At 37.1% G+C, this 26,527-nt stretch overlaps 1 protein-coding gene across 2 annotated transcripts in view; it reads left to right on the top strand.

The window, feature by feature from the left end:
• The window catches only part of CDYL (chromodomain Y like), a 101,638-nt gene extending 77,429 nt beyond the window's left edge, over positions 1-24,209 (top strand). The window contains exons 3-8 of one of the 2 annotated variants that reach the window (XM_074872742.1): positions 1,763-1,807; positions 12,015-12,271; positions 12,865-13,037; positions 16,333-16,543; positions 21,235-21,378; positions 22,373-24,209. In XM_074872742.1, coding sequence (XP_074728843.1) covers positions 1,763-1,807; positions 12,015-12,271; positions 12,865-13,037; positions 16,333-16,543; positions 21,235-21,378; positions 22,373-22,531 — 989 coding nt within the window. In that variant the 3' untranslated portion in view covers positions 22,532-24,209. The remainder of the gene's footprint in view (positions 1-1,762; positions 1,808-12,014; positions 12,272-12,864; positions 13,038-16,332; positions 16,544-21,234; positions 21,379-22,372) is intronic. The other variant, XM_074872751.1, reaches the window with a different exon arrangement.
• Positions 24,210-26,527: the final 2,318 nt, after the last annotated feature.

The following is a 26,527-nucleotide window of genomic DNA, read 5'->3' as shown; positions in this document are numbered from 1 at the left end:
TTATGTTACGTAAACTAGATTGGTACTTAAGTATTGATAAATAATTCAGTATGTGCTGCTTGCCCAGATCACAGGGGTATGGCAAGGCTCGTGGAAGGTCCTTGGCTGATTTTCCTGAACTTGCCAGCTAAGTGGAGTGCCGGTCTGCTAGCAAGAACAGTCAAGCCCGAGGACAGACATGTGGCAGATTTCCTCCTCCTTTGTAGCAGGGGTGAACTTAGTTAATACGTTTGCAAGTTGGTCTGATCTGAGCCAGCATATAATCGTGCTGCTTCTTGTTTGTCGTCTGTTACCTGGTTTGAAAGAAAGGAAAGGAGTGGGGGGGAACTAATCCTCTTTTTTTAAAAAAACACAACCCACACCATATTCATTTTTTTAGAAATTTCAGTAAGCATATAATTTAGTTTAAGAATTAATGAAAAGTAAGATGATCCCACTACAGCATTTTTGTTAATTATAATGATTCAAAAAAACAGCTTGAAGATTAATTCCTTTGAGATATTGTTAGTATTTTAACTGAGCGACTGAGCGGGGAGGGGAAATACCTGATAGTGTGGTATCTTCTGTGATGTAGCTATATTGGAAAAGTCATCTACCATAGTAATTAAAATTGGACAAGGTGTTTGGGTTTGTAAATCACCAATATGTTGACATATAGATAATAACAGAATAGAAAACTGTGATATCTTTGTTTCAGTTAACTATTGACGTTATGGCAATGTACTAGTGATATGGCAACATATTCTGAGATCAAATGGAAATGCAGAGTTTATTATAACTCTGTATATCAAACTCCCAATGATGGAGAATGCTACTGTTCTTAGCATACAATAACCCTGAAATCTTTATTGTTACTAACTTCTACTTTTTGGCATCAATAGAAACTTTCATGGTTTAGGATCTTATAAAGTGACATTAATTTCAGGTAGAAAATTTTTACTTTTCAATGTATTTCCAACTTCATATCGCTAAGAATAATTCTATGTATACACCTTTGCTGAGCAAAATAGGGTTGCTCCTGTGTTGATATATTATTTTAAAATCCTAGAATTTGTTAGATGTAAGTATATATGATTGTGAGGCTTCTGATGGATGTTTTGTGATGGTATGAAACTGCAAAATATTGGTAAAATATATGGCAAGTAATGAGTGAACTCCTGTAAGAAAATGAAATTTCTCTGCAGTATCCAGTATGGCTCTGAGTATTGCTTTGGATCCGCAGTAGCTTTTAATTGGAAGGACACTTTTGAAACATGACTTTGAGAGCAGTCTTGTTTATAAATAAACTACAGAAGTTTAAGGCTTTTTTAAAGCTTTTTTTCCAACTCTATCTGAAACTACATCAATACAAATTTTATTACTCAAGGTACCTTCCAAATTTGTTAGTCTTTGATCAAGCAAGTCTTGGAGGTATTTCACTTACTGTGATACATTTCCCATACAGACTATCACACTTGTCTGTTTCTCTTTTTTTACTGTCAGTCAGCAATCTTGCCATGTTTAAGCCTTTTAGTCTGCCATTTGCTATATGTACAATATATTCATACTCATTATAAATCTTCTCTGGTTTCTTATGGCATGCTGGCTTCCCCACTAATATTTTAATTGTCTTTGTAGCTTACACTACATTTCACTCTTATTTTTGGTCTAATTCTCCTCATTTTTTTATCACTGGAAAAATAATTTGTGTTTAGGATCTGTAACTATAAGAACTTTAGAGTTTTACTTTGCATTTCTAATACCCGTTCTTTATCTGTTTTAGCATCTCCCTGTATTCTTCCCAGTGTTCTTTACTTCCTATTTTCTTGTAAGTATAGCATATTCTATTTTTCCCCTCAGTTCCTATTGACCTGTTTAACCGTGTGGAGTTAATTGAAGCTACATCTCACTCCTGAAGAAATTAATTCAATTACTGTATAAGTTTAATTCCATTTATACACCCTCTCCTTATGACTGGAGTATCTTGCTATTTGTCTAAAAAGTATTTAATGCAATATCTTTTTACATAACACATCTATCTAAAATTGCACAGCATTCATCCTGGTAGAAATTAAATTTCAATTCCATTTCCTGATACTGTCCTGTTTCTATTTTCTTTATTCTGTTTGTTTAGTGGTTGGAATCTGACTTGAACAGGTGGGTCCCTGGCAGGTTTCAGGAAACAACCAGTCGTGTAATTCATCTATCATTTTGTCTCATCTATGACATGTTTTAAATGGTTTCTAAATTAAAATTGAGTTCACAATTGTGACTAGTTATGTACTAGTCCCATTATTTTTGTGTACACGATCTTTGCTTTACTTAATAGTAATTCTTCTGTCTTTCACGTAGTGACTTCCTCTGATAATTTTGGTTTTTCTGTGCATTCTTAATGGATTGTTTCCTAAGGCAAGATTCAGCATTTTAGGCATCTGCTCTATCTAAAGATGTTCAGAGCCCATCACCCATGAACCACCTCTTAGTAAATGTAAGTCCGAGCACAGCTTTATGAACTTTCCACTGAACATCTGAGTCTCCAGTGCTGGACTTTGGAATTGCAGCAATTGGAGTTGCAACAATTCCCAAGCCCAAAATTCAAATGGAGATTTCCCCCCCCCCTCCATTTTTTCTCAAATTACCAGGTTGTGGACTCAAGTCCTTCCATGCACTTGCAGTGATAGTATTTTAAAAAATATACAAATTGACTATTGAACTATGATCACACCAGTATGACTTCTGTGAAAAGATATGCTCCTATCTCTACCATCAAATAGTCAAATAAACCTTACTTTCCTATTGCCAGCTACACAAGCTATAACATTCTCTCTGAGGCCACTGCACACTTTGATTTAAAGCATCAGATGTGATATACTTTGTTCTTGGTTTTGTGTAGCAGCAGGCATTATGATACCTAACTAAGCCTTCCTTGGCTTTGGTGCGGTTGGTAGTAGTTGCTAAATCCTACACTCTGAGATAGATCTTAACAGGTTTGTCTTTTTTAAACTTGTTCTGAAATTTGTCTTAAACCACATTGGTTTTTCTGTTGTGTTTTTTTTTTCTCTGCCACATCTGTAACTTCCTAATTTCTTGATTTTTTTTTTTTCCCCTTCAAAATTTCAGCCTCCTACTACTAGTCTTCATAATCTTTTAGAGGCTGTGGTTTCATATTAATATATTGGTGCTGCTGAAACAATGCCCCACTTAAATATCATAGTGCTTATTCCATTGCTTCCTTAGCTGTCTCTTCTGTCTAACAATACTATCAATATTGCTAATTGTACTTTAATCTAGATACCTATAATTTCTGTAAAGAAAAAAAATCCAGTACTTCATAAAAGCAGATTTTTACAGGGGAAAGTAGCTTTTGGGGGATTGGGACCACCTGTAACTAATAATCCTGGTTTCTATACTGACTCATTCTGTAGCCTGAGGGAAGCCAGTTTTGCAGCTCTGCACCATTTTCTATGTATGGCAGCATGTGTTAACTACTTAATTAGTGCTTTATGGAGTTATCAGTTTAGGCTTTTTGTCTGTGAGATTTTCCCTTTGATAGACAGTTCATAAATATGACAACAGTCAATGAAGTAGAAAGCTTAAGGTCTTAAAGAGAAGCTGATTGCTTTCCTCAGCAGTATGAAGAGTACGCACCCAAACACTACCCATGCATGTGTGATCCATCCTGCTGTGTAAAGGCAGCTCACTGCCTCCCGTTCCTCCCAGCTGCTGGCTGAGATTTGGAGCACTGCCTTCTCTGTTCACTGCTTTCAGCTGTGGTTATTTTCTTGTGATTTACCCTGGGCATGTTTTTGCTTGTTTACCACTATATTCTTGACTTTAAAATTTAATGAAAATGTGTTCTTATGATGGGCATTTTCCCAAGACTCATAGCCATCTTCAAGATCTTTGCTATCTCTGCAAATTCCCCAAGGTGGAGAACTGTACCATTTGTACTGGGGTCAAGCTGTGGGGCAAGATGATGCGAAGACAAATGCCTCCTGTGTTTTCTAGTAGTTGCCTGCAGTGATACAGGACTAAGCCTGATTGGGGGATATCATGTAAGTTTTCCTCATGGAAAGCATCTGACTCAAGTGTTATCCTACCGTTGACTTTAGGACTGGGGGGGGGGGAGGTATTTGGTTGTTTGGTTTTTTAAAAAAATTTTATTACTTAATATAGGAAGAATAAAGAATTCTGGGTATTCTCCAAGAGTTCTTGAATTCAGGCATGTCCTCACATACTTGCTGATCCTAGTTAGTATTGCCAAAAAACAAACAGGAGAGATCAGATTCAGCTTCAGAGCACAGATTGTATTTACTTACTCCTTTCCATCATACCTCATTTTAGCTGTTGTCAGTAGATCATATTTGGGATTTATTCCTCTCCAACAATATAAAAGGACAAATTTGGCAAGGTGATACTGTTCTGAATTACTTTTTCAGTTCAGAGCATCAAACTATCCAGCACCTGTTGCATGGGATACCCAAAGATACTTTTCATCATCCTGCTTTTAATGTGGGCTTATTTTCCCAGAATATTGGGAAACCTGGTGGAGAGATTGCCTCTAGAACAATTTGTGAATGCCTCTTTAGATGTGTTGTAAATAGCAGTGGTGTGCTTCGCCTAAAGGCAGGGTCTTTCAGAAATCTCCTTGGCTCAAATCCTTTACTCTCCAGTGGAGACCACTTTCCTCTGAGTGCCTCTGAATCAAAAGTAAGAACCATGCATTTCTGAATGTGCCATTCATCAGAGGACTCTAGAGCTGTGTTTATGATTCTCTGAGACCTCTAGACTTCTTTTCACTCATACTTTCTCCCTCTGGTGTCTGCCCGGCTCTGCTGATTTTTGCTCTGCAACTCTTTAGGCAGCAGAAGTGCCCAAGGAGCTAACAGCCCTCTTGCTTAGGTGCAACACTCAGGACTAAATACCCAGCACTGCAATATTTAGTTTTTTTCTAAGAGGTACCCAAAAGCCTCGAGTGAAGACTCAAGAGGAGATGCCTTTGTGCTTCCCCTTTGCACCCCAGCCAGTTATTTCTGTTAAGGTCAGTAATTTCTGTTAAGAGGGTGCTGCTGCAGAACAGCTTGCCCATATTAGTAGCAGCCAGCAACATTATGTATTGCAGGTTACCCAAGTACAGAGTGTAGCTGGCCATGTGTACTGGAAGATGGCCTCTCTGCTGCAAGCTAGTAGGGCTTCAGGTAACTTATTCTTTGACCATCTCTTAGTGAGCCTGTTGGTGAATATAACCTGGAGGTTGAGACATCTTCTATTAATAGCAGACATTAGACAGTGGCTGGAAAGACGCATGTACCACTCAGAGCTTGGAGTCTCCTGTAAAGCTTAATACATACATGTCAGTGTCCTGAACCTCTGAAAGTCCTCTAGTCCTCTTCGTCTACTACTTTTCTGCATTGAAATGCCAAATATTTTTGTGGGCAGTTGTGAATGGACCTCTAGCAAACTGTGGTATTGAAAGCCTCATCTACATGATAAGAATGAAATGTGAATACTTACTGACATATTATTTTCAAAAAGAAGGTAAATTAAACTATTCTGCCAACATGGTGGTACTATACCCATCTATCTAAATCTCATTAATAATTTAGCTAAAATGTTTTAGAAAGCTTTCATGTCCTTACAAGAATTATGTCATGTATATGTGGCATGTATATGTTTGTGTCTATACACAAAACTGCCTGGGATGTCTGTTGGCAGTATCTGTTCTAGGCTAGCCTTGCATTAGGGCACTCTTATTCCACAGGAAGAGAGACATTTTTTAGATCACTTTGGGGATTGGATTAAATTGCAACGAAGTGCTCTTAATATAGAATGTGTTCACCTTAGGAGTTACTGTGAAATAGCTGGGTATACTTCAAGTTTAAACCTTAGCCTATTTTGCGATAGCTTTCCTCTGTAGATGAGCCCCAAGAGATGTCCTTACTTAACTCTCAAATTTCAGAGCATTTCAAATGAACACTGCGTATCATAATGTGCAGCTCTGAGGACATCAAGGTAGGAGGGTTCTTCCTTATGAAATGTCCCCAGTACTCAAAAAGGAGTCTGTAACCTGGGTAAGGCTGCTCTTATTTGTGAGAAAAAGAAATACAATTAACTCTTTGCTTCCCCCATCAAATACTTTGGTACGTGCTACTGTGAAATATGGCTGGGATTTCTTCACTGGAGTAATATCAGAGGCGCTTAGGAATTTTTACATATATTTTTTCCTTACTGCCACCTTGAATAAGAGCTAAAATGATGAGAATAATCATGTGCATTGTTTTCTATTTGTCAGTAGTATCCCAACTATAGATTCAATGGAAGAAAAATCACTCTAAAATGAGTCTAAAATGACGGTGGAAGGGGAGACAGAGCAATCAATCCTAATTTATCCTGATGCCATGATAAAGGAGAAAAAGAATTTGCTCACCTGAGAAGTGTTTGTTTATATATTTCTGGTGAAATAATAAAAACGGAGATGTATTTGGAAAGCCTTTTGCAATTGTTAGGAGGGGGATTTTTTTTTTTCCACTGTAAGACTGTGGAAAGCTTACCTGATACCTTATGCATAAAAATGCACAGGTCATTTTTGAAGGTAGTAAAACTTAATCAGACTTCTAAGAGATTTGTTACCAAACTACCTGTTATTAATGTTATCCTTGTTTGTTGGGTATGGTCTTAAGTGTTAGGTCTGCTATTTTTTTTATTCCCATCTTTTTGATGTATGTAAACTTTCTTTTATTTCCACTTATATGACTTAAGAATTTTTCTTCTTCTTACAAATCTTTATAGTGACATTTCAAAGGAAGCTGGAAATTTTGTTTGTTTCCAAAATGTAAGTGCTGTAAATACATATACTCAGGAAAAAAATGGGCACATATATAGGTTTTTTAGAACCCTTATTTTGTATTTCTATAATCTGTGCCAATACACTACAATTCTAAGAAACATTTGCTGTGTAATTGCTGAGGTAGAGGTGGAAAAATTACTGGAGACTGTTATATATTATGTTTGCATTGTGGTATCACTGTCTGGGGTTGGTGTCATTGTGTAGAATATTTGATGTAGTGCAGAGTTAAGACTAGAAAAGCTTAACAGTATTTAGAGTTAAAGCTTGCTAGTACATATGAACATGTAACAAAACACCACTGTTTGTAGGCAAAAAGGGAACCTGAGGAAACCTGCACTGGACAACTGATGTGAAGTCTTGAGGATTATATATATACAGGGGACTAAAACAGGGAAAGTATAGAAAGGACTTTGGAAAAAAGAAAACTTTCTTCTAGCACTGATTTTTTTTTTTTTAATTATAAATTTTTTCCCAATCAGTTTTGCAGATCAGATTTTTTTTCCCCTCTACAGTACTTGAGTTGTAACCAGTTACAGAGTTATTTTTGCAGTTAACACTTTAAGAAATTGTTGCTGCTGGTGTTTGTTCATTTGCTTATTCAAGTGGGATGCTTCTCACAGTATAGGAGAGGACATGGTTGGTGTGTGAGTGTACAGGAAAGGCATGAGGGTCTCTGAAGCTCCTTGTGAGCACCACAGGCTTATCTGAAAATACTGAGTGATTTTTGTGATTAATGAGAGATTACTTTCAGTGCAGATGAATGCCAAGCAATGAGGAAGGGACAAAACAGACTTCTAGGCAAAACTATGCCTGTAGCAAAACATAAAACCATGCCTGGACAATGACTGGTTCCTGACTACGTGTTACTGCTCAGGAAAAGAGCATTGCGTTTGTTTTGGGTAGTTTTCTGCAAACACCTGCTCAGTGCTAGTTTTAAAAAAAAAAAAAAATCAACAAATAAATTTTTAGAAAATATTATGGAAAAGGAGTAGAAGACAAAAGAGAAGACTTGAATATGCCACGTTATAAATCCCCATTTTAAACATTGTGTGCCATTTTGGACCCTGTTCCAAGATTTAGTGGAAGAGGAAGAAGCACGGAGAAGAATGACAGCCTTGGGCTGGCTTCTGGAAGACAAAAGGGTAAAGAAGATTGGGACTAATCAATCTGGAGAAGGGATGTGATGAAAGGGTTGAAGAAAGTAAAGATATATGTTGCAGAATTTACTGCCAAAAGATACTTTGGAAGACAAAACCATAGTGGTTTCAAAAGTAAATGGAATAATCCTATGGGGGATAAGGATTCAATTACATGGGTTTGGGTGCAGCCTATGGTTCTGGGCATGCAAATTTTAGGATTCACTAAACTTCTGGTGCCTGTAGTTGAAGAAGATACTCAGACAGCATCCTTCACACCTCACATCTTCTTATGCTTGTTCCTTAGACATCTGTGCGAAGCCTTTCAGAAACAGCATACTCTGTCAGACAAACCTTTGAATTCAGAGCACCACTGCTAGTACACGTGTACTCAAAAAGAAGCATGCAAAAGGGGCTTGGCTGCTTTTACAGCACCTTTTTGGATGTGTCCCCAGTATTGTCGCAGGGAGGGGAGTGTTTGTATTCAAGGCTTGCTATGTAAGCTAAACGGAACTTCTCAAGATTTTGGGAGACAGTAACAGTGAGGCATGAATAGCTTCGAGAGGAGCTTGGGATTTTAACTTTTGAATTGTTGTGAAGTTGTGTGTTACTTGTTTTGTTTTTAACTCTGTTTATCTAGATGTCTGGAATTGTGCATTTTAACTGTTACTCCCTTCAGATTTTGGAGAGGTGGCTTTTTTCTGTCTTTTGCCAGTGGGATGGGGATGACGATACCTTTGCTGTTCTGCCCCTTTTCCAACTTACGTATTTTGCATCTGTTTTCCTTTTGAATAAGACCAGTTCCTTTTGTTGTCTGTAGGTTGGTTTTTTTTTTCTCTAAGAGCAGCTGCATGAAAATGGTGACTATTACCAAGTTTTGATCAGCAGCTGCAAAACCAAGCAGTTCTCTTAATTTTATTTTGCATCTGTATGGTGAAGCTTTGCACAGCAGTAGTATGTCTTCACCTTTGAGAAGATCACGTTGCATTAACAGTTTGCAGATGGGTTTTTTTGTGACTAGAAGAGCTGTTTACCTCTTAAACCTATTTCTGCATTAGTTGACAATATCCAGGGTAAATTGTCTTTTTTCCAAGCCCTTATTGCTTTTGGAAGGCTCAGTTTGAAAGGAGAGGGCTGTGGTGTTTTGTGTGTCTTTGATATGCTATGTCCATTAACGTATTAAAATGCAGAACTGCTTTTTTTATGAAATCTGTATTTCAAAAATGTAAATACAGTTGTAATTAACCTGAAAATAAGTAACCTCAATGCAAAATCTTCATGTGAGGAAATCTATGGCAATACAGTTAATTCTCTCTGGCACTTTCTTTTAATTTTCATCCTCATTTGCTGCAACACATGTCCAAGACTGTCTCTTCACTTTTGTGGACCAAATGCTAAAAGAAAGAGCCCCCTATGCTTTGAGGTGTAGAAGGTCACAAATTTACAGTGATAATGACAAACACTAATGAATGTGTATTAACTCTGTTTGTGCCGTTTCCTAATCCGTACCAGCTGGCCGAATCTCCCCGCACAGAGGTACAGTTCCTAAAGCCAACAGGTTTTTGATTCCCGTCTAAGTATCCTAAAAGCATATTTACAAGATTGGATGTAGGAGACTTCTTCCACTGAACTGCAGCTGTCCCTTGTTTATGGTTTGAAACTGCAACTATTGACAAGTGCAGACAGAGTTTACATAAAAACTCAGAAGGTCTCTTGCCAATTCAATAAGCATGAAAAGTGGCGTGTGGTGTTTACATCTTGGTCTCTCTTGCCAAATGTTTTGTCTCTCAAAGTATATAATCATTGCCTCTTCCATCTCAAAAGTAATTTTCTGGTATTTGAGTATGTCTTTGAAAGTATGGGTCGTGGGAAAAGATCTACTCAAAGCTCTTACACAAGTTTACTGAGTCTTTTTTGGCTTAGTCTAGTATATTGTGCTCTCCTGGTTCTCCACTTTTTTCACTATTGACTAGGACGGAATCTTATGTCAGGGTTTAGAAATCAGAGGCGACTTCTGTTGTTTTAATTTACCTTACCTATGGAAAAACAAACCATTCTGGCCAGTGATACCATTTCATCTTGTATTGCTAATGAAATATGGGGCAGCAGTGGTGTTCCTGCAAATTCCCTTTGCAGGGAATTCTTTTAAAGGAGAGTAATCAACATAGTGTGGTTTACAAGGGAAAAGTATCAAAAGCATCCCTCATCAATTTCATATTTGTTATGCATCAAATTTTTATTTATTCTGCTGAAATGAAAAAAGGAATTTGATAAGCCGTGAAAAATTTAGGAATAAATGTAGAACTTCTGTGACTATATAAAATATTAATTTTCCATTTCATTTTTGTTCACCTCTGTCTCTGAGAGTAATCACAAACTGAATTCAGTTTTTTACTCTTCACTTTAAACAGTTGAAAAATCTTGTTGTCCTTAACTTCACAAAAAGTGATATGGTAAGAGGATTAAGTCACTAATACATCAAGAAAGACTTTAAAAAAGTAAAATAAAACCTTATTGGTTTATGGCTTGTCAGACAACTTGCCTAATTAATCATAACAGGTTTATAATCAAATATGTTAAAATATTTGATATAAAGACTTCATTTATATCTGAAGGCAGTCTCTGAAACACAGAAAAATGTATAATGTTATAAATTTTAATTTCATTAGTCTTAATATCTCTCTCATACTTCATATGGTTCAAAGTAAGCAACATTTGAATACAGTTAAAATGTGGAGATATAGGATATTCCACTTACTTAGGTGAGACTGTTTAATGTCTTCACTGGACCCATGTGTGTTTGAAGTATCTTGTAAAAAAAAAAAAAAAAAAAAAAAATTAAACTTAGAAGCATAGCATTACCTATTATTAGAACTTTAAAAATGTAGCTTCTTCAGAAAGATAATGATAAATTAAGCAAGATCCACCAATGGCATTTAATTAACAATTTATACATGGTTTAACTGTACTTTTTAAGACATCATATGCATGACGTTCTGAAGTTTGTGAGATAAGGGCTGTGGGTTTCCATTAGATTTTAACAAAGTCTTAGACCTCAGTTTTCAGGAAAAGCCTTTCAAAACTTTCCTCTCTTGGCCTGTAACACATTATTCCAACATTTGTAACCCTACTATCCCCTCCCTTAAACATACTCCATTACTGTAATCTGACAGATTTTGTGGAGATTTTAAATGGAGACTTTAACATAAAGATGGATTATAGATTAAAGATGTTCTCTGATTTTTTTTCTCTGAATTCTAGTTATTTGGCATTGTGTTTCTAATGTGGAGTACAGAAAAACCTGTCCCTTCTGTGTCATGAGGAATGGCTGTTTACTTGCATGCCTTCAAATTCTGTCCATTTAAGTGACTGGGAACAAGACCAGAAAGACATAATGAAGTAGAATTTGCCAATTCTAATAACAAATATTGTTTAGACTTGAGAAATATCTCATTGTCTATGAATTCATTAAAATATCCATCACTGCATGGGTCTTGTTTCCCTCTCGCAGAAGTATAGTCTGTATTTCTTCGTTTCCAATTTCCTTTAAAGACTCTTATGCTTTATATGATCTTGTCAATCAAATTCTTTATTTGGCTTATTCTAAGTGTCATTTTCTTCCGTATATTAATTTCTCATGGTGTTTGAAACAAAAGGCTTCTGCTTTCTCTTTGCAATCTTGATGCTGTTAGACAACTTTAAGATGTTGGAAAGGGAGAAAGAGCATTAACCTACTGAAGTGCATTGCCATTAGGAACGTTAAATAAACCTTTCCCTCCTAAAAATAAGTATATGATGATTGGTCAGTTTGGCTTGTTTAAAATGTATTTTCTCACAACTGTAAAATGAATTTCGTGGATCCCTTTGTCACTTTAATTTTGCTCTGTGCAGTCTCTATTTGTGTAACATTTCAGTAACTTCCAGGGGACTGAATTTCCTATTTACTGTGTGTTCTTAATATGACTAGCATTTTTCATGCTAATAGGGATTTTGAAACTGCTGAGCTAATAAAATGTAATTAATAGAATGTTATTGTTTTAAAATATTTCCAGGTACATCCACCTTTATGGAAGCATTAGCAGCGAATGGTACAACCAACATACAGACATCTGTAACAGGAGTGACAGCCAGCAAACGAAGGTTTATTGATGACAGGAGAGATCAACCTTTTGATAAAAGGCTACGTTTCAGCGTGAGACAAACGGAGAGTGCATACCGGTACAGAGACATTGTTGTCAGGAAACAAGATGGATTCACACACATTTTGCTATCAACAAAATCATCTGAAAATAATTCACTAAATCCAGAGGTCGGAACAATTCTGATTTTGGGGGGGGAAGGGTGCTGGAGGAATTCTAAGTTCTTGCCTCATTTATGCCTGTTATTCAGGCACAAACATTCGCAAAACAAGATTCAGGCTGTTGTTTGCAAGATGTTACACATACAACTGACTTCAAGTGTAATTCAGTTGAGCTTAAGAACTATGTTATCTGAACATGGAGATGTAGATAAGATGTTGCGATTTATGAAGTGCAACTTGAAACAAGCTTTAGCCTGAATTAAGGTTCTTTTTTTCTGAACTGGTTGCATGTGCCATCTGCTGTCCAAATTACAGAAATGCTGAGTGAGTGCTTTAGTTGCAGATAACATCTAATAGATCTTTTCTTAATGATTTAATTATCTTAGTCTAGTTACATTTTTGAAATGCAAAGCTTCTAATACTTTTTTAAACTTTAATTTTGGATAATGAAAAAAAGTACCTCTTCTAATGTGATGGTTGAGTGGATCCTAAGGAAGAATTAAAGATGGTGAGGATCTCCTGTGGGGAGGAGGGGAGGAGAGCAGTATGCTACTTTTTAATGATGGAATAAAAAGATTCTAATGAATTTTTGATTTTTTCAGGTAATGAAGGAAGTCCAAAGTGCACTGAACACAGCAGCTGCAGATGACAGTAAACTTGTGCTGTTCAGTGCAGTTGGTAGCATTTTCTGCTGTGGTCTTGATTTTATTTATTTTATACGACGTTTAACAGATGATAGAAAAAAGGAAAGCACTAAGATGGCAGAAGCCATTAGGTATGTAAGATTATCTTCAGTCATCTGAGTAGGTATTCTTCATCATGTAGTCTGGCTTGTTTTATCTTTTTTTTTATTTCAAAAGCCTCTAATTCAGCACGATCTCAGACATTCACCTGTTATGTGATATAGTGTGCAGCACTTCTTTATACTCCCTCTCCCTTTCTATTTGGGTTGTCATTTCATACGTCACTATTTTTACTGCTAAAATTTAACCATGAAAACTGGTAGTATGCTAATACTCCTCCAGTCAAAACCAATTTTAAAAAATTTGAACAGCCATGGGGTTTCAGGAAACCAAATTTAATACACACAAATACAAGATGTGCATTGAATAAGTAACTTATTATAGTACATTCAGAGCAGTGGAATAATGGATATTTTAGAGGAGTAGATTGATACTAGCGAACATCATCCCAGTAGTTCATGAGCTGAACTACTACAAACTAGAAGAATATATATGGAAAAGAGTAAAGACATGTTTTAACAGTACAAACAAGTACCTTATAATCTGAGCACTTGTTTTGAGGGCCTGGGCTCTTGGATTAGCTCTTGTATGCTTCCAGAGTATCTATATTCCTTCATCGACCTAGGTTCTATTGTTGTTATCAATATTCATGTCCCTAAAAAAAGGCCTTGTAACATGTAAAGCCTGTTTCATTGGAGGCACAGTTGGCTCATAGAGATGATAATAGTTATTTTTTTCAAAGACAATTTTTCAATCATTCCATGTAAGAATTGCTCTTTAGGCATGGCCAGGGAACAGAGGCTCTTAATGCTGAACTCTGTCACGAGTTTAATTCAGGCCCTTCCAGGAGCCTGATTTTTCACCCATTGTTCATTGTTAATAAAATGGATGAAGGTAACTTAAAACACCTACGAGCGCCCCCTTCAAATATAATTGTGGTATTTTTCATATATATGCTAGAGATGGTCCTTCTCTGGAATATTCAGACATGATTAAAATTATCTTAAGCCTCTGGATGGGATGTTTGTATGACAACTTGCATAAGATAGTTCCAGGAATTTTTTTGCATTCATCTATTTCAGTTCACTAGAATGAGTTAAGAAGCAGCAGGATAACCTTTAGTGATAGATGCAATACAGTAAAAATGTCCTATTTTGCAGAAATACAAAAACATGTAACGCAGATAAAGAGCAAACTTTAACATTTTCCCTAAATCCCCCTTTTCAAAAATTTTGATAAAAATTCCCATATTTTAGCATCTAATACTGAAATGAGAAATCATCTGTCATTCAGAGGAAAGGAGTGCTTTACAAGTGCTGACAACTGTATGTTGTACATTGTATTCTAGTCAGAATTTGTTGTGTACTTGAGGTAAATATAGACTTCTTCATTATAGGTGGTAGCTATTAACTGAGAAATGTCCACACCTCAACTTTGAGGTTTTAGAAGTCTCTACTTGGTCTAATGCATGTGTACACACACATGTATGTATACACGTTTACTTCCTAAGAAGCTCTTGAAGACATTTACTGTTTGAGAGCAGAGAAGCATGTTAGCATTCATGCTCTGTGGGTACTGGAATGAATCGTCATTTTGTGTTGATAATGAGGATGACAATATGCATTTGTAACTTAATAGCGTAGCACCCATAGCGTTATGCCCAACCTAGAGAGGGAAATGAGGAGGGGAGGTTTACAGGTGTGTGATACGTGATAGTGGAGCTCTACTATTTATGTCTTGTTCATAATTTATTATTGATATGATTGATTTATTAAGAAAGCTGTCTCCCAGAAATCCAGAAGTACTCCTTAAGGAAACTCATTAATGCTTTGCCCATCTTCACTTATACCCATGTATCTTATACCTTCACTTAAAAATATAGATAGATATACCAATGTCATATACACACAGTGAAGACCAAGCAGGGCTGTAACCATGTTGGTGCCCAGAGGTGAGGTATGACCACAGCCTCACCTGAGAGGGCTGTGAGGCATGTGAATATACCACAAGCGCTGTATCAACTGGTGCTTGTAGGAGGGATGTTAAATCTGCACCTGCCCAACTTACTGTGCTTTGTTAGGCTGGGAGAAATGCTCAGATTTCGTAGAATCAGAGAAGGGTTGAGGTTGGAAGGGACCTTTTGGAGCTCATCTTGTTCAACCTGCCCCTGCTCAAGCAGGGTCACCTAGAGCACCTTGCCTAGGACCATATCCAGGCAGGGTTTTTCGATATCTCCAAGGATGGAGAGTCCACAACCTTGCCAGCTGCCTGTTCAGTCACCCTGACAGTATGAAAGTGTTTCCTGATGTTCAGAGGGAACCTCCTGTGTTTCAGTTTGTGCCCACTGCCTCTGGTCCTGTCTCTGGGCACCACAGAGAAGAGTCTGGCTCTGTCCTCTTTGCACAGTCCCTTCAGGTGGATGAGATCCCCCCTGAGCCTGTTCTTCTCCAGGCTGAACAGTCCCAGCTCTCTCAGCCTTTCTTCACGTGAGAGATGCTACAGTCCCTTAGTCATCTTGGTGGCCCTTTGCTAGACCATCTTCAGTCGCTCCACATCTCTCTCTTACTGAGGAGCCCATAACTGGACACCAGTGCTGGGCAGAGGGGAAAGATCACCTCCCTCAACCTGCTGGCAACACTCGTGCTAATGCAGCCCAGGACACCGTTAGCCCTATTTGCCACAGGGCACGTTGCTGGCTCAAGTTCAACTTGGTGTCCACCAGGACCCCCACCCAGGTCCTTTTCTGCCAAGCTGCTTCCCAGCTACATTAGTGCCTGGGGTTGGCCTTCCCTGGGTGCAGGACTTTGCAATTCCCCTTGTTGAACTTCATGAGGTTCCTGTAAGCCCATTTCTCCAGCCTGTTGAGGTCCCTTTGGATGGCAGCATGACCCTCTGGCCTATCAGCCCAGTTTTGTATCATCAGCAGACTTGCTGAGGGTATGCTCTGCCCCATCACCGAGATCATGAATGAAGCTGTTGAACCATCCAGCACTGACCCCCGGGGTGCAACACCAATTACTGGCCTCCAACTAGACTTTGTGCCACCACCCTCTGGGCCAGCCATTCAGACATTTTTCAGTCCACCTCACTGTCTGCTCATCCAGCTCATACATCAACAGCTTGTCTCTGGGTCTTACGGGAGACTCACTCTGAAGTCCACACAGACAATATCCACTGTTCTCCCCTCATCCACCAAGCTAACCACCTCATGGTAGAAGGTTATCAGGTTGGTTTTGAAAGTGATGATTTATTACTGAGTTTTCAAGGGCTGGTATATTTTACTCTTTTCTATATATGTAGTGAGTGCATGTTTCTGTTTCTCTTCAGGAATTTTGTGAATACTTTTATTCAGTTTAAGAAGCCTATCATTGTAGCAGTAAATGGCCCAGCCATTGGACTTGGAGCATCTATATTGCCTCTGTGTGACGTGGTTTGGGCTAACGAGAAGGCTTGGTTTCAGACACCATACACTACTTTTGGACAAAGTCCAGATGGATGTTCATCCCTTACATTCCCCCGGATAATGGGCCTGGCTTCTGTAAGTAGCTTGCAGGGTAGGGGCTGACAGCTTCACAATGCAGCTGTGATAATTTATCCAGAGCGATTTCAAGACTTTTTACCTTTGCTATGTTGTCTCTTCTTTATTTTTTCTTAACCTCATGAAAACCTTTCATGAGAAATCAGTATTTATAGCTTCTCTGCTCTGTGCTGTTACAACCTAGTCTTCACCTGCGTGCACAGAACAAAAAGCAAGCACGGGACCTAATCCCATGTCACGGGAACCCTTAACCCTGATGGTGGCAGAAGGGTTATGTCCTGTGTTCCAGGACACACCTTCCCTGCTGATGCCTCGTGAGGACCAGCCACCAGTGTCGTTGCGCTCAGCACAGCATTGGAGCGCAGCAGAGAACAGGCTGGTCTGCACTCGGTGTCGTTACATCGCAGAGCGTTGGGTCACCAGCTAGGAGCAGTCTCGTCCTAGTACACAAAATAAGTAATTCAGCTTCCATGCACTCGTTCTCGAGAAGTCGTGTCGAACTTCCTCGCTCTGTAGATCTCAGATGTTTAACACTAGTGTGTTATGCAAGAAAGACTCAGTGCAAATCACCTTTGTGAAGGATTTTTTTTTTTCAGTCTTGCACTCGATTTACAGTATTGCTGGATTGAAAAAAAACAGTGGTAACACTTTGCATTGTTGTGAAAGCATAAGCCACATGTTACTTAGTATCCCTTTTCTTGCTTTCCAATTAGATGAAAGAATCAAAGGTAACTAAAAGCTATTTAAAAATCTCTCACCTACATTATTTTCGTGTTGCTTACTATTTTTTATGCTGTTCTTTGAAAACTGTTAGACCTACGTCCCACTCCAATTTGAACATTAAGAGTATGAAACAAGGGCTTGTAGCTACACCTGGTTTTCCTAAATTACTATTTACTATAAAAGCAAATTTTTCCCTGTAGGTATTTATTAATTTTTAAAAATACAGATTTCGATATATTTAAAGCATCAGTTTGAATAGATCTAATGACTAATGGTGTAATGTCTGGATTTAGTTATTAGAAGAGAACAGAAAAGGTAACTGAAGTAGATTAACAGTTATAAGAGTATCTTTAATATCTTGGCATGTTTCAAAGTACTGATTGTTCCTTTCCCTTTTTATTTGGCCATCCATCCATCCATTCATCCATCCATTCCATCCATCCCCGTCCTTTAGAGACTTGTGGTTGTTACTCTTTGTTTCTTTAAAAGTTGTACAAAAAACACAAGCAGCTCTTCCCTAGTATATTTTTTCATGTGTGTTTGCGAATGCTATTATTTTTAAATATAAAGATTTAAATTGAAAGTTTTCAGTGATAACAATTCCATAATATTCAGTGTAAAGGGGGGAAAAAGTCCACTGTTTTCATACTATCCTCAACACTCTGCAGTATAGCAGTGTTAATGCTGTATGGGACAAGGTTGGACTTTAAGCAGCAAATTCCATGAAATACATTCAGAATCTATATTGAAAATTTTGATAAAGTAGCATGCTTTCTATCTATAAAAGGGAGAGAGAAGACAGCAGAAAGAAAAGATGGTATGAGTGAGATGAGAAACGTTCAGGGAAAAACATTAAAATATCATACAAAAGAAAGAATTAAGATCTCTGTATGCATCATAAAATTTGCTACAAATGTATTAATTCAGCAATATTAGACCTGCTCTTAACTCCTGTAAGTCAGATTCGTGCGTTCTTTTTATTATCAGCAGTTATGTAAAAATCTTCAATTGTAAGATTGTTGGAAATATCTTCCCTACTGGGTCAGTCATGGCTGGTGAGCAGGTCTGTCATGGAGGGGTTGTGTTCACAGAACATGTTCAGCAGTTAATTATTACAGGAAATCTGAAGCCCAGACCTTAGGATTCAAAACTGATACTGTATTGGAAATGCTAAGAATTTGAGAAGAATTCTTAAACTTGGTGTTTGACTTTTGAAAATAATCTGTAATAGAGATTAAGGTGACGTTTATTTGCGGAGATCTGTTACTGTGTGTCTGCTGTGGAGTTCTTGGGCTGGTTTTCTGGTCCAGGGTATAAAGCACAGGATCTGTGTGATCAACTCCACACACGGGTTTCCCTGACAGGCTCCAGCATGCTGGGCAGTATTCTGTCAGTCACGAGGGATTCCTGTTTCCCTAGTGCCTGTAGTCCCCATTGCAGCCAGGGTCTTGGGGGTTACAGAGACCAGCTACCCTCTGATCACAGTGCAAGAGAGCTGAGGGGCTCCACGGCAGCTATTGCCTGGGGTCTGGCATGAAAGGCCTCCCGTGAGCCTCAAAGGACTCACTGTGAAAGAGAGAGCAGAGGATATGTCCCAGTGCCATTCCTCTGTGGAAGGAGAAAGACTGAGTAGAAAATGAGTTGTTAATGAGACTCTTCTATTAAGGAAATATTTTTATCATCTTCATTTCTATTGCTGTATTATAGCTCTTGGAAAGTAACCACCAAGTGTGTTTGATTTTTCCCAGCAGATACAAGGCATGGTTATATGATTAAAACTTGTTTAGCAGTGGGTCTCCAGCGTATACAGTGTGTATAGACTTAAAGTGAAGATGCCAGAGCAAAACATTTCCCTTCAAAACCTGTCAGCTGAGAAGACTAATGGGAGTGCTTGCTTCATGTGAGGTTTTCTGCTAATGCTGTGTTACAGCTGGTAGAAATAAGATAACTGCACTGTTAGCATTTGTGGTTTTTCATGTTCAGGAGAACTCAGCAGTGTCTACTGAGTTTTAGAAAAAAAAATAAGGTTTTCTAGCATTCATTTTTATACTTGTTACCAAAAATACATGTGAAGAATATGTAGACCTGACCAGCTGACTTAAATTGCTGATTTTCCTAACTCCCAGTTAGATTGACTTCATGTTTTGATCTTTGATATAAATGATAAGTATCTTTTACAATTATTTGGGAAGAATTTTCTTCCATATCTCCTTAGGAAAATCATTCCTGGTTTTAGACAAAGTTGTGTATTATCACTGATTTTGGCTAGTGTTTCAGGTTAGTATTATTCACACATAATCTGGAAAATTAGAAGGTGGAGTTGTGATGGTTAATGAACCCTGTGTATTTGATTTTGCTTTCACAGAAGGTAGAACTAGAGGGGTATATAATCTGTACCTTCAGTTTGAGGCTTTTTTTAAAACTAATATTTGTGAATCACAACTTTCCATAGTAACTTATGAGAGATGTGCTGATGATAAATTTTATGTAAAAGATCCTAGGAAACATCTCTCTTTTTACATGCCTAATGGACTGGGGGTCAGCAACCAAACTGCCAGCAGAACCCAGACTTTGTATTTCATTACAAAGGAGTAAATAATAGACCTCGGAGTTTTCAAATTTCTTCATGTGTAAAATGGCAACACTAGGAACATTGCCTACAGTAATTAGATAACTTGAGATTCTTAACTGAAAGTTGCTGTAATAATTACCAAAATTTTCAGTGTTAGAAAACATTAAAAACCTCAGAAATGCTACGCCTGTCAGGTTTGGGTGTTTTGTAACAGCTGTATTGCCCATAGTTCAAGAGTCCAGTTATCACTTTGTCATATTTTCAATGTAAGTTAGCCATTAAGAAACAGTAAAACTGTGGGGTGGAGTTTTTTTGAGGTTGACAATTACTTTGATTTCTTTATCTTCACTGGTGGTTTCCATGCAGATGTTACTGCAAACAAAAAGTTTAACTATATAAGAAATATCACTAAAGGTAGAATTAAAGCATAAGCGTAAATGGTTGTAGGATGAAGCTTTAATGGGGAAACTGATAAATAGTGAAGTATATGATAATTACAAATCAAAAAGATTTACAGAACTAGAGATCACCTTATTGCATAGAATGTAGTAATACCATTAAACTATGTATGAGATATTTTAGATACTGGGTTTTTTTAATAAGATTGCTAAATCAGCTTTTGAAAGGATTTATCAGTTCAATATTGAACTCCTGAATAAAATGGGAATGTTTCTTTTCTGTGAATTTGATCAGAAATTGCAATATATCCTGCTCGCTTCAGTGGGTTTTGGAGGCCAAATTCTAAGATGATCCAGCTATTTTAAATGATGCATCAAAAATGAAATCCTGCTGAAGACTCTTCAAAAGTGCTGAAAATAAACCATAGATTTAGGTTTCAAACATTTTGTAACTAAAATGTTTTTCAGTACTGAAAATATTTAACTGTTCTTTTCTACCAAGACTGGCAGTTCCCAGGAGATCTACTGCCAAAACTGGGTTATCTTTATAATTTACAGATAATGTAGCTTTTTACTAAAGACTTCATTGCTGCAGCTTACACTGTTATAAAGGGTAAACTGATGTATTTGTTGCTGGTTTACAGATCTGCCAGGCATTATTACCTATTACCACATACACAGTTAATCAAGTCAGCAATACTGCAAGAAAGGGAGAGCTAATGAACATCCAGGAATGGGAAATGACAAAAGACATTTTCATGTTTAACCCTTATTCATACACCTCCCTCTTTTTATAACTGCTGACATAGTATAGTCTACAACACTGACCTGTGATCACTGATCTGTAGGCAAGTCTTTTATTAATTAAAAGTTGGAAGAGCTATAATAAAACTCTTTCAAATAGTGCAGGCATTTTCCTTATTTGTTTTGAACATTTTTCCTTTAATGAGTTTTGTCTCATTACATTTCATACCAGAAGTAACTTTTTATCCCTTCAGGCCAATGAAATGTTGTTCAGTGGAAGGAAATTGACTGCGCAGGAAGCTTGTGCCAAAGGACTCGTCTCTCAAGTGTTTTGGCCGGGAACGTTCACACAAGAAGTAATGGTTCGAATTAAGGAACTTGTCACATGTAATTCAGTTGTAAGTTTCCTTTATTTTCTTACAATACATTTTTATGATTTAGATTAGACTACATCATTATGCCCTTCTAAAAAAAAAGACCATTTTCATGAAACAAAGACCACGTTCTAGTGTAGCAATGTCTTTTAACACAGTCATATGTATCTCTGGGTTTTTGAGGATGTTTTTTTAAGTTTGTATCTGACTCTTCTTTATCATATGCCATAGTACATTGTGGTTAAGAACATTAAAATAGCATTAGACTCCACAATAGATTTTTGTTTTAACATAGTTGCAGAAGTCTGACTTCTAGTCAACAGAGTAAACAGCTGCCCTAAGAAATTCACAGAAACACAGAAATCTTGACTTGTAATTTAAATTAGCAAGGAAATAAGTGCAGTCTTTGCCTTTGTACTTACAGTTTTATGAGTAACACCTAGTGCATTTGTGGTTGTGTCCACAACTGGCAGTTGCCCAAGATAGCTAAAAGTACCAATATTTGATGCTTTCTTATGAGAGGAGATGCAGTACAAAGTAACTGCTCTGTGCATTAGAAATTTTGGATTTTGAAACAGATTAATAGTTTTCTAAATGGAAAAGCAAACAAGAATTTTTTCAGTATTTTAAATGCTCAAGAAATTCAAGGTCCGCCTACTTATGAGAACAGATCTGGATAATAGTGTTATGATTAGCCTTCACCAAAATGGAGTTAGAGTTTTCTCTAGTTACCAGTATAAAACCACAGAGATATATAGAGATATATATTCATAGTTATGATTTTGATTTTTCATTATTTCCACATTTTTGTGCACTTGTGCTGTATAAGGTAAAGGAAGTTCTGTGTGATGCTACAAGAGAGACTCTGAGAAATGTTTCTCAGGGTCATAATAATGTCCATGAACTGATAAGCTTAAGTTCATAATCAACTTTGGGATGCATCCATATAAACCTGCAAGTGCACATGTTGCTCCCTTCTCACGTAATACTAACCCAACTCATTTGGTTTTGGGCCTAGGTACTTGAAGAATCCAAAGCTTTAGTACGTAACATCATGAAGGTGGACTTGGAACAAGCAAATGAAAAGGAGTGTGAAGTTTTGAAGAAAATCTGGGGCTCAGCACAAGGGATGGACTCAATGTTAAAATATCTGCAGAAGAAAATTGATGAGTTCTGATGAGATGCCCATTGACACTGGAATTGTATTTCTTGGACATCAGGGCGAACAAAATATGCCCATTTAAAAAACCTATAGAAACTCACCCCTTGCTCAGCTTGGGAACAGGAGTGGACCCTCCCCCTCCCCTTTTATTGACAAGGGGTTTGAAAGTACTGTATCACTTAAATTTGAACAAAACTCCTTTCTCCCTGATTGTTACTTATAGATATATATACACACACACAAATGTGTGTGTGCATATATATGTCTTTTATATATATATAATGTAATATGTGTGTCAGTGTGTATGTAGACACACACACACGAGCTAAAAAAATATGATAGAGTGCACTACCAAACATCTCTTTAAAGGCTCTAGTTTTTGTTATCTTTGGCTAGTACTGTATCAAATAGAGAACGGATTAAAAAGTGAATGGTGTTGCATTATTTTCTGTGTGGCAGGGAAGTCTGGAATAATGCTTTTCTTTTTCATTAGCATACAGAATTGAAACGGGTATTAGCCAGCCCTTACTTTCACTGCCCAATGAGTCAGCTAAGATACAAGGCATTGTCTCAGAAGAAGGTTGAAATACCTCAAGTATAATGGAACATTCTAGAATTTTGGGGAACTAAACCCTACTGAGATTAAATCATATATCCCCCAAAAGAGAGTGTGCTCAGGTTTAATGCTAAGAAAACACTCTGTCCTTTTTGGGGGGGAGGTATAGAGGGGTGGGAAGAAGGGGGCAGGAAAATGTTTAATTCTTACCCAGATACCATGAAGAAACCACTGTCTCTTGGGGAAGGGGAATGAGGGAAAGTGGGAGGGAAATGGAAGGGGAAAGAAAGAAAGAAAGGAAAAAAAAAAAGGAAAAAAAAAGCTTGTTTTGCAGTATTAGTGAATCACTGAATATCTTATGTATGAATATCCTAAGTTATAAGTTAGTTTTAGTGGGTTTTAAAATAGTCTCTCTGGGTTTGTTTTTTTTGTTGTTTTTTTTTTAAATAACTACATAAGTGCTTCTGTTGCTGGGTGAGAATACTACTTTATATACAGTTTGGGTTTTGGTTTTGGTTCTTTTTTTCCTATTTGCTGGTTTAATTGATGTATTACACCAAAAATGCATTTTATGTTCATAAATTTTAGGTTCACTTAGAATATATTATTTAATAAGTTAAAATTCTTTTGGCACACTATTAAGTAAAAAAAACTCCTTTAAAAAAAAACTACCTTATATTAGATGTTTAATGTTCTTTGTCTATGCTTTTTTATTATTTTAAATATACACTATATACAGTATGGTGTAAAAGAGTGCCCTGTGTAAATAGACCTATTTTGCATTCCTTTCAGGAGTGGTTATTGATTCCTGACTGCAGATACCTATTATTACTTGGGTATCTGTGCTTGCAATCTTATTGAATGTATTATGAAGAATGAAAAAGAAATCAAACCTTATTTTTGTACAGTTTTGAAGTTTTTACTTGGAACTGACCCACCTCCCCTTCCCAGTGGAGAGCTGTACAGTGTGTAAATCTGCCTTTACCTTGGATTGGTACAGTATTTTTGCATCTGTGGGACCTACTTTTTTGTTCTAGTAGTTTGAACTATATATAAACTGTACAATCTGTAAAGTTTTTATAGAATAAATATTCAGCTGTGAAAACTGGTTAAATAAAACTAATATTTCTTAACACATTTTAAATGTGGTTCTCTCATGTAGTTGTCTTTTTCAAAGACATTTCAGGTCTGGTTTTAAAGTAAGAGTTGCTTAAACAAATCTTGCAAATTAAAGACTTCAACATTTATGTTTTATTTTCTTAAACATAAGCTCTTAATTTCTTTCAAATGAAAAGCTGAAAATCATTTTATTGTAAACTGTATAGAAGTTTTCTCTTAGAGGAGGTAGATAGGGAAGAAAACAGAGGAAGTCATTCTACTCTTAATTATTTTGTTACAGTTCTAAAAGAACATTTAAGTAAATGTTTCATTGCAATCTCTTAAAAATAGGTCATTTTCCCTACAGTGCTGTAGTAAAGTATGATTTTCTTGAAAGGGAGAAGGAAAAATACCTTACCTACTGTTCTGTAATGTTAAACCTTTTGGAATTCAGCTTGAATTCATATGAAGGTCCCTTTTCTGGCATCTGTAAGAAGTATTGGGCTGTAGATCACATCTATTTCAGCTGGAGGATTATTCTTAAACATGAAAGAACTTCACTGTGACAGGACTGGATCTAGAGGTATTTAGAAGAATTAAATCAGTTGAAGGTGCATTCCTTCCAAATAATTCCTCCCAAATAATTCCTCTTCATTTTTTGTGTTGCCTACAATTTGCATATTAAGATGTGAATAAGTTGGTGGCCATGTAAATTTCTGTCTTGATGGGAAGGTCCTTAGTTGAGACCAATTCATATACGCTGTCAGTGTCACTGTGCAATTGCCCTACCTTTATAGTAAAAGCTATTAACAAATTATGCTCTCATTCATAAATAATGTAAACATTTTGTCAATATACTGGACTACAGGGATACTGATTCTTCAGGAAAATACTGTCCAGTTCTTTTCTGTATAGGTCAGTAAATATCCTCTGATGTGTGTGAAAATTACAGTCAAGTCTAGTTTAGTCTTTGCAAAACCATAATAGAACAAAGACAGAAAAATTACAGACTTCTAATAGCAAGCAAGAAGGTCTGAGAGATCATAAAAACTGACTTAAGACATTTTAAAATGAGTGTTTTCAAGGCTTTTCTTCACAGAAGACACAGGTTTTTGTCTAGCCTGGTTCACTGCTGATTCCTGTGTTGTTTGACACAAATTTACAGTACTGCATAGATAAACTAACCTGAAACACCAGCTTTAAACCTCTGCTGACTGAATGCAACTGTAGCCACAAAGGTTTGGCTGGGCCCAAGGAGCAGCCTGGGGAGGTTGCTGGAGCAGCATTACTTCTAAGGCACCTTGTTTGGAGTGGCAGCCTCACAGAAGCAGCTGGTACTTTAAAATTGCTTTTCAACATTGATTCTAGTACTAATGTGTGAACAACTTTCACCTGGACAATTTTGGAGCATCATGAATTGTTGGACCCTGATGCAATGTAATAACAGAAACAGTATCTCTCTGAATGATGCCTGAGAGCTTTTTTTAAACAAGGAAGAAATTGTCCTTGTTTTTTTCTTCCTTCACACATGAAAGTAAATCATAACATGTGGTTTGGTGTCATAAGTCTAGGCAGTGGCTAGTGGAATAAGGGTACTGGAATATAAAATTTCGCTAGCTTTAGCCTTGCTCAGTCTTGGCCCCAAGGTCTCCTGTCAAGTCTGTCTGCTATCTTGATCACATCACTGTACTACACAATCTGTGCAATTCCTTATGGAGCAGAGACACACTGTAAAGCAACTGTCAGTGTTGGTGCCAAAACATAAAAGTAGCACAGGAGCCTTGATAATGCAGAGTAGGAATCTTTCTGAGGTTCTAGTTCTCCTCCTGAAATAGGTAACTAGCAAACCACAAATCAACAAGCATTGGTAACTGGACTGCAGCCAGACTATAGGGTATAATTTCCCCACAGAAGTTCCATCACATTCATTTTTGGAAAAAAATAAGAGAACTTTTCTCTGTGTCAGGAAACAGTGCAAGAGCACCATGGGTTGAATGTACTTGGAACTGTTTGAAAGCCACCTGTGTACACTTAACCACACCTTCCTGATAGGTTAGAGTAAAAATAGAAAGCAGAGCAAGGTTTTAGCTCTCAGTAATCTACAACAAAAGGTATTTTGGGGTAATCTGAAGATCTAAACTCACCTATAGGTCTTTTCCTTGTTCAAACTTCCTAATTTGCATGAATCCTGGATTTAAAGCAGTTTCCTTCAGTGAGTCCTGACATTGCTAAAAGACACTTCTCTGCTTCAGAAGCTCCACCGTTATCTGAAAACAAGGTTCAGGGGAATTAAATCATCATTTTAGGTGAGATTCATTTCTTAAAGTTAGGCATACTTAATAAGAAAACACATAATG

Source organism: Strix uralensis, chromosome 1 (genome assembly GCF_047716275.1).
Source record: "Strix uralensis isolate ZFMK-TIS-50842 chromosome 1, bStrUra1, whole genome shotgun sequence".
NCBI lineage: Eukaryota > Metazoa > Chordata > Aves > Strigiformes > Strigidae > Strix > Strix uralensis.
The sequence above is the reverse complement of the archived record's forward strand: the minus strand, read 5'-3'. Positions and strand labels throughout refer to the sequence as shown.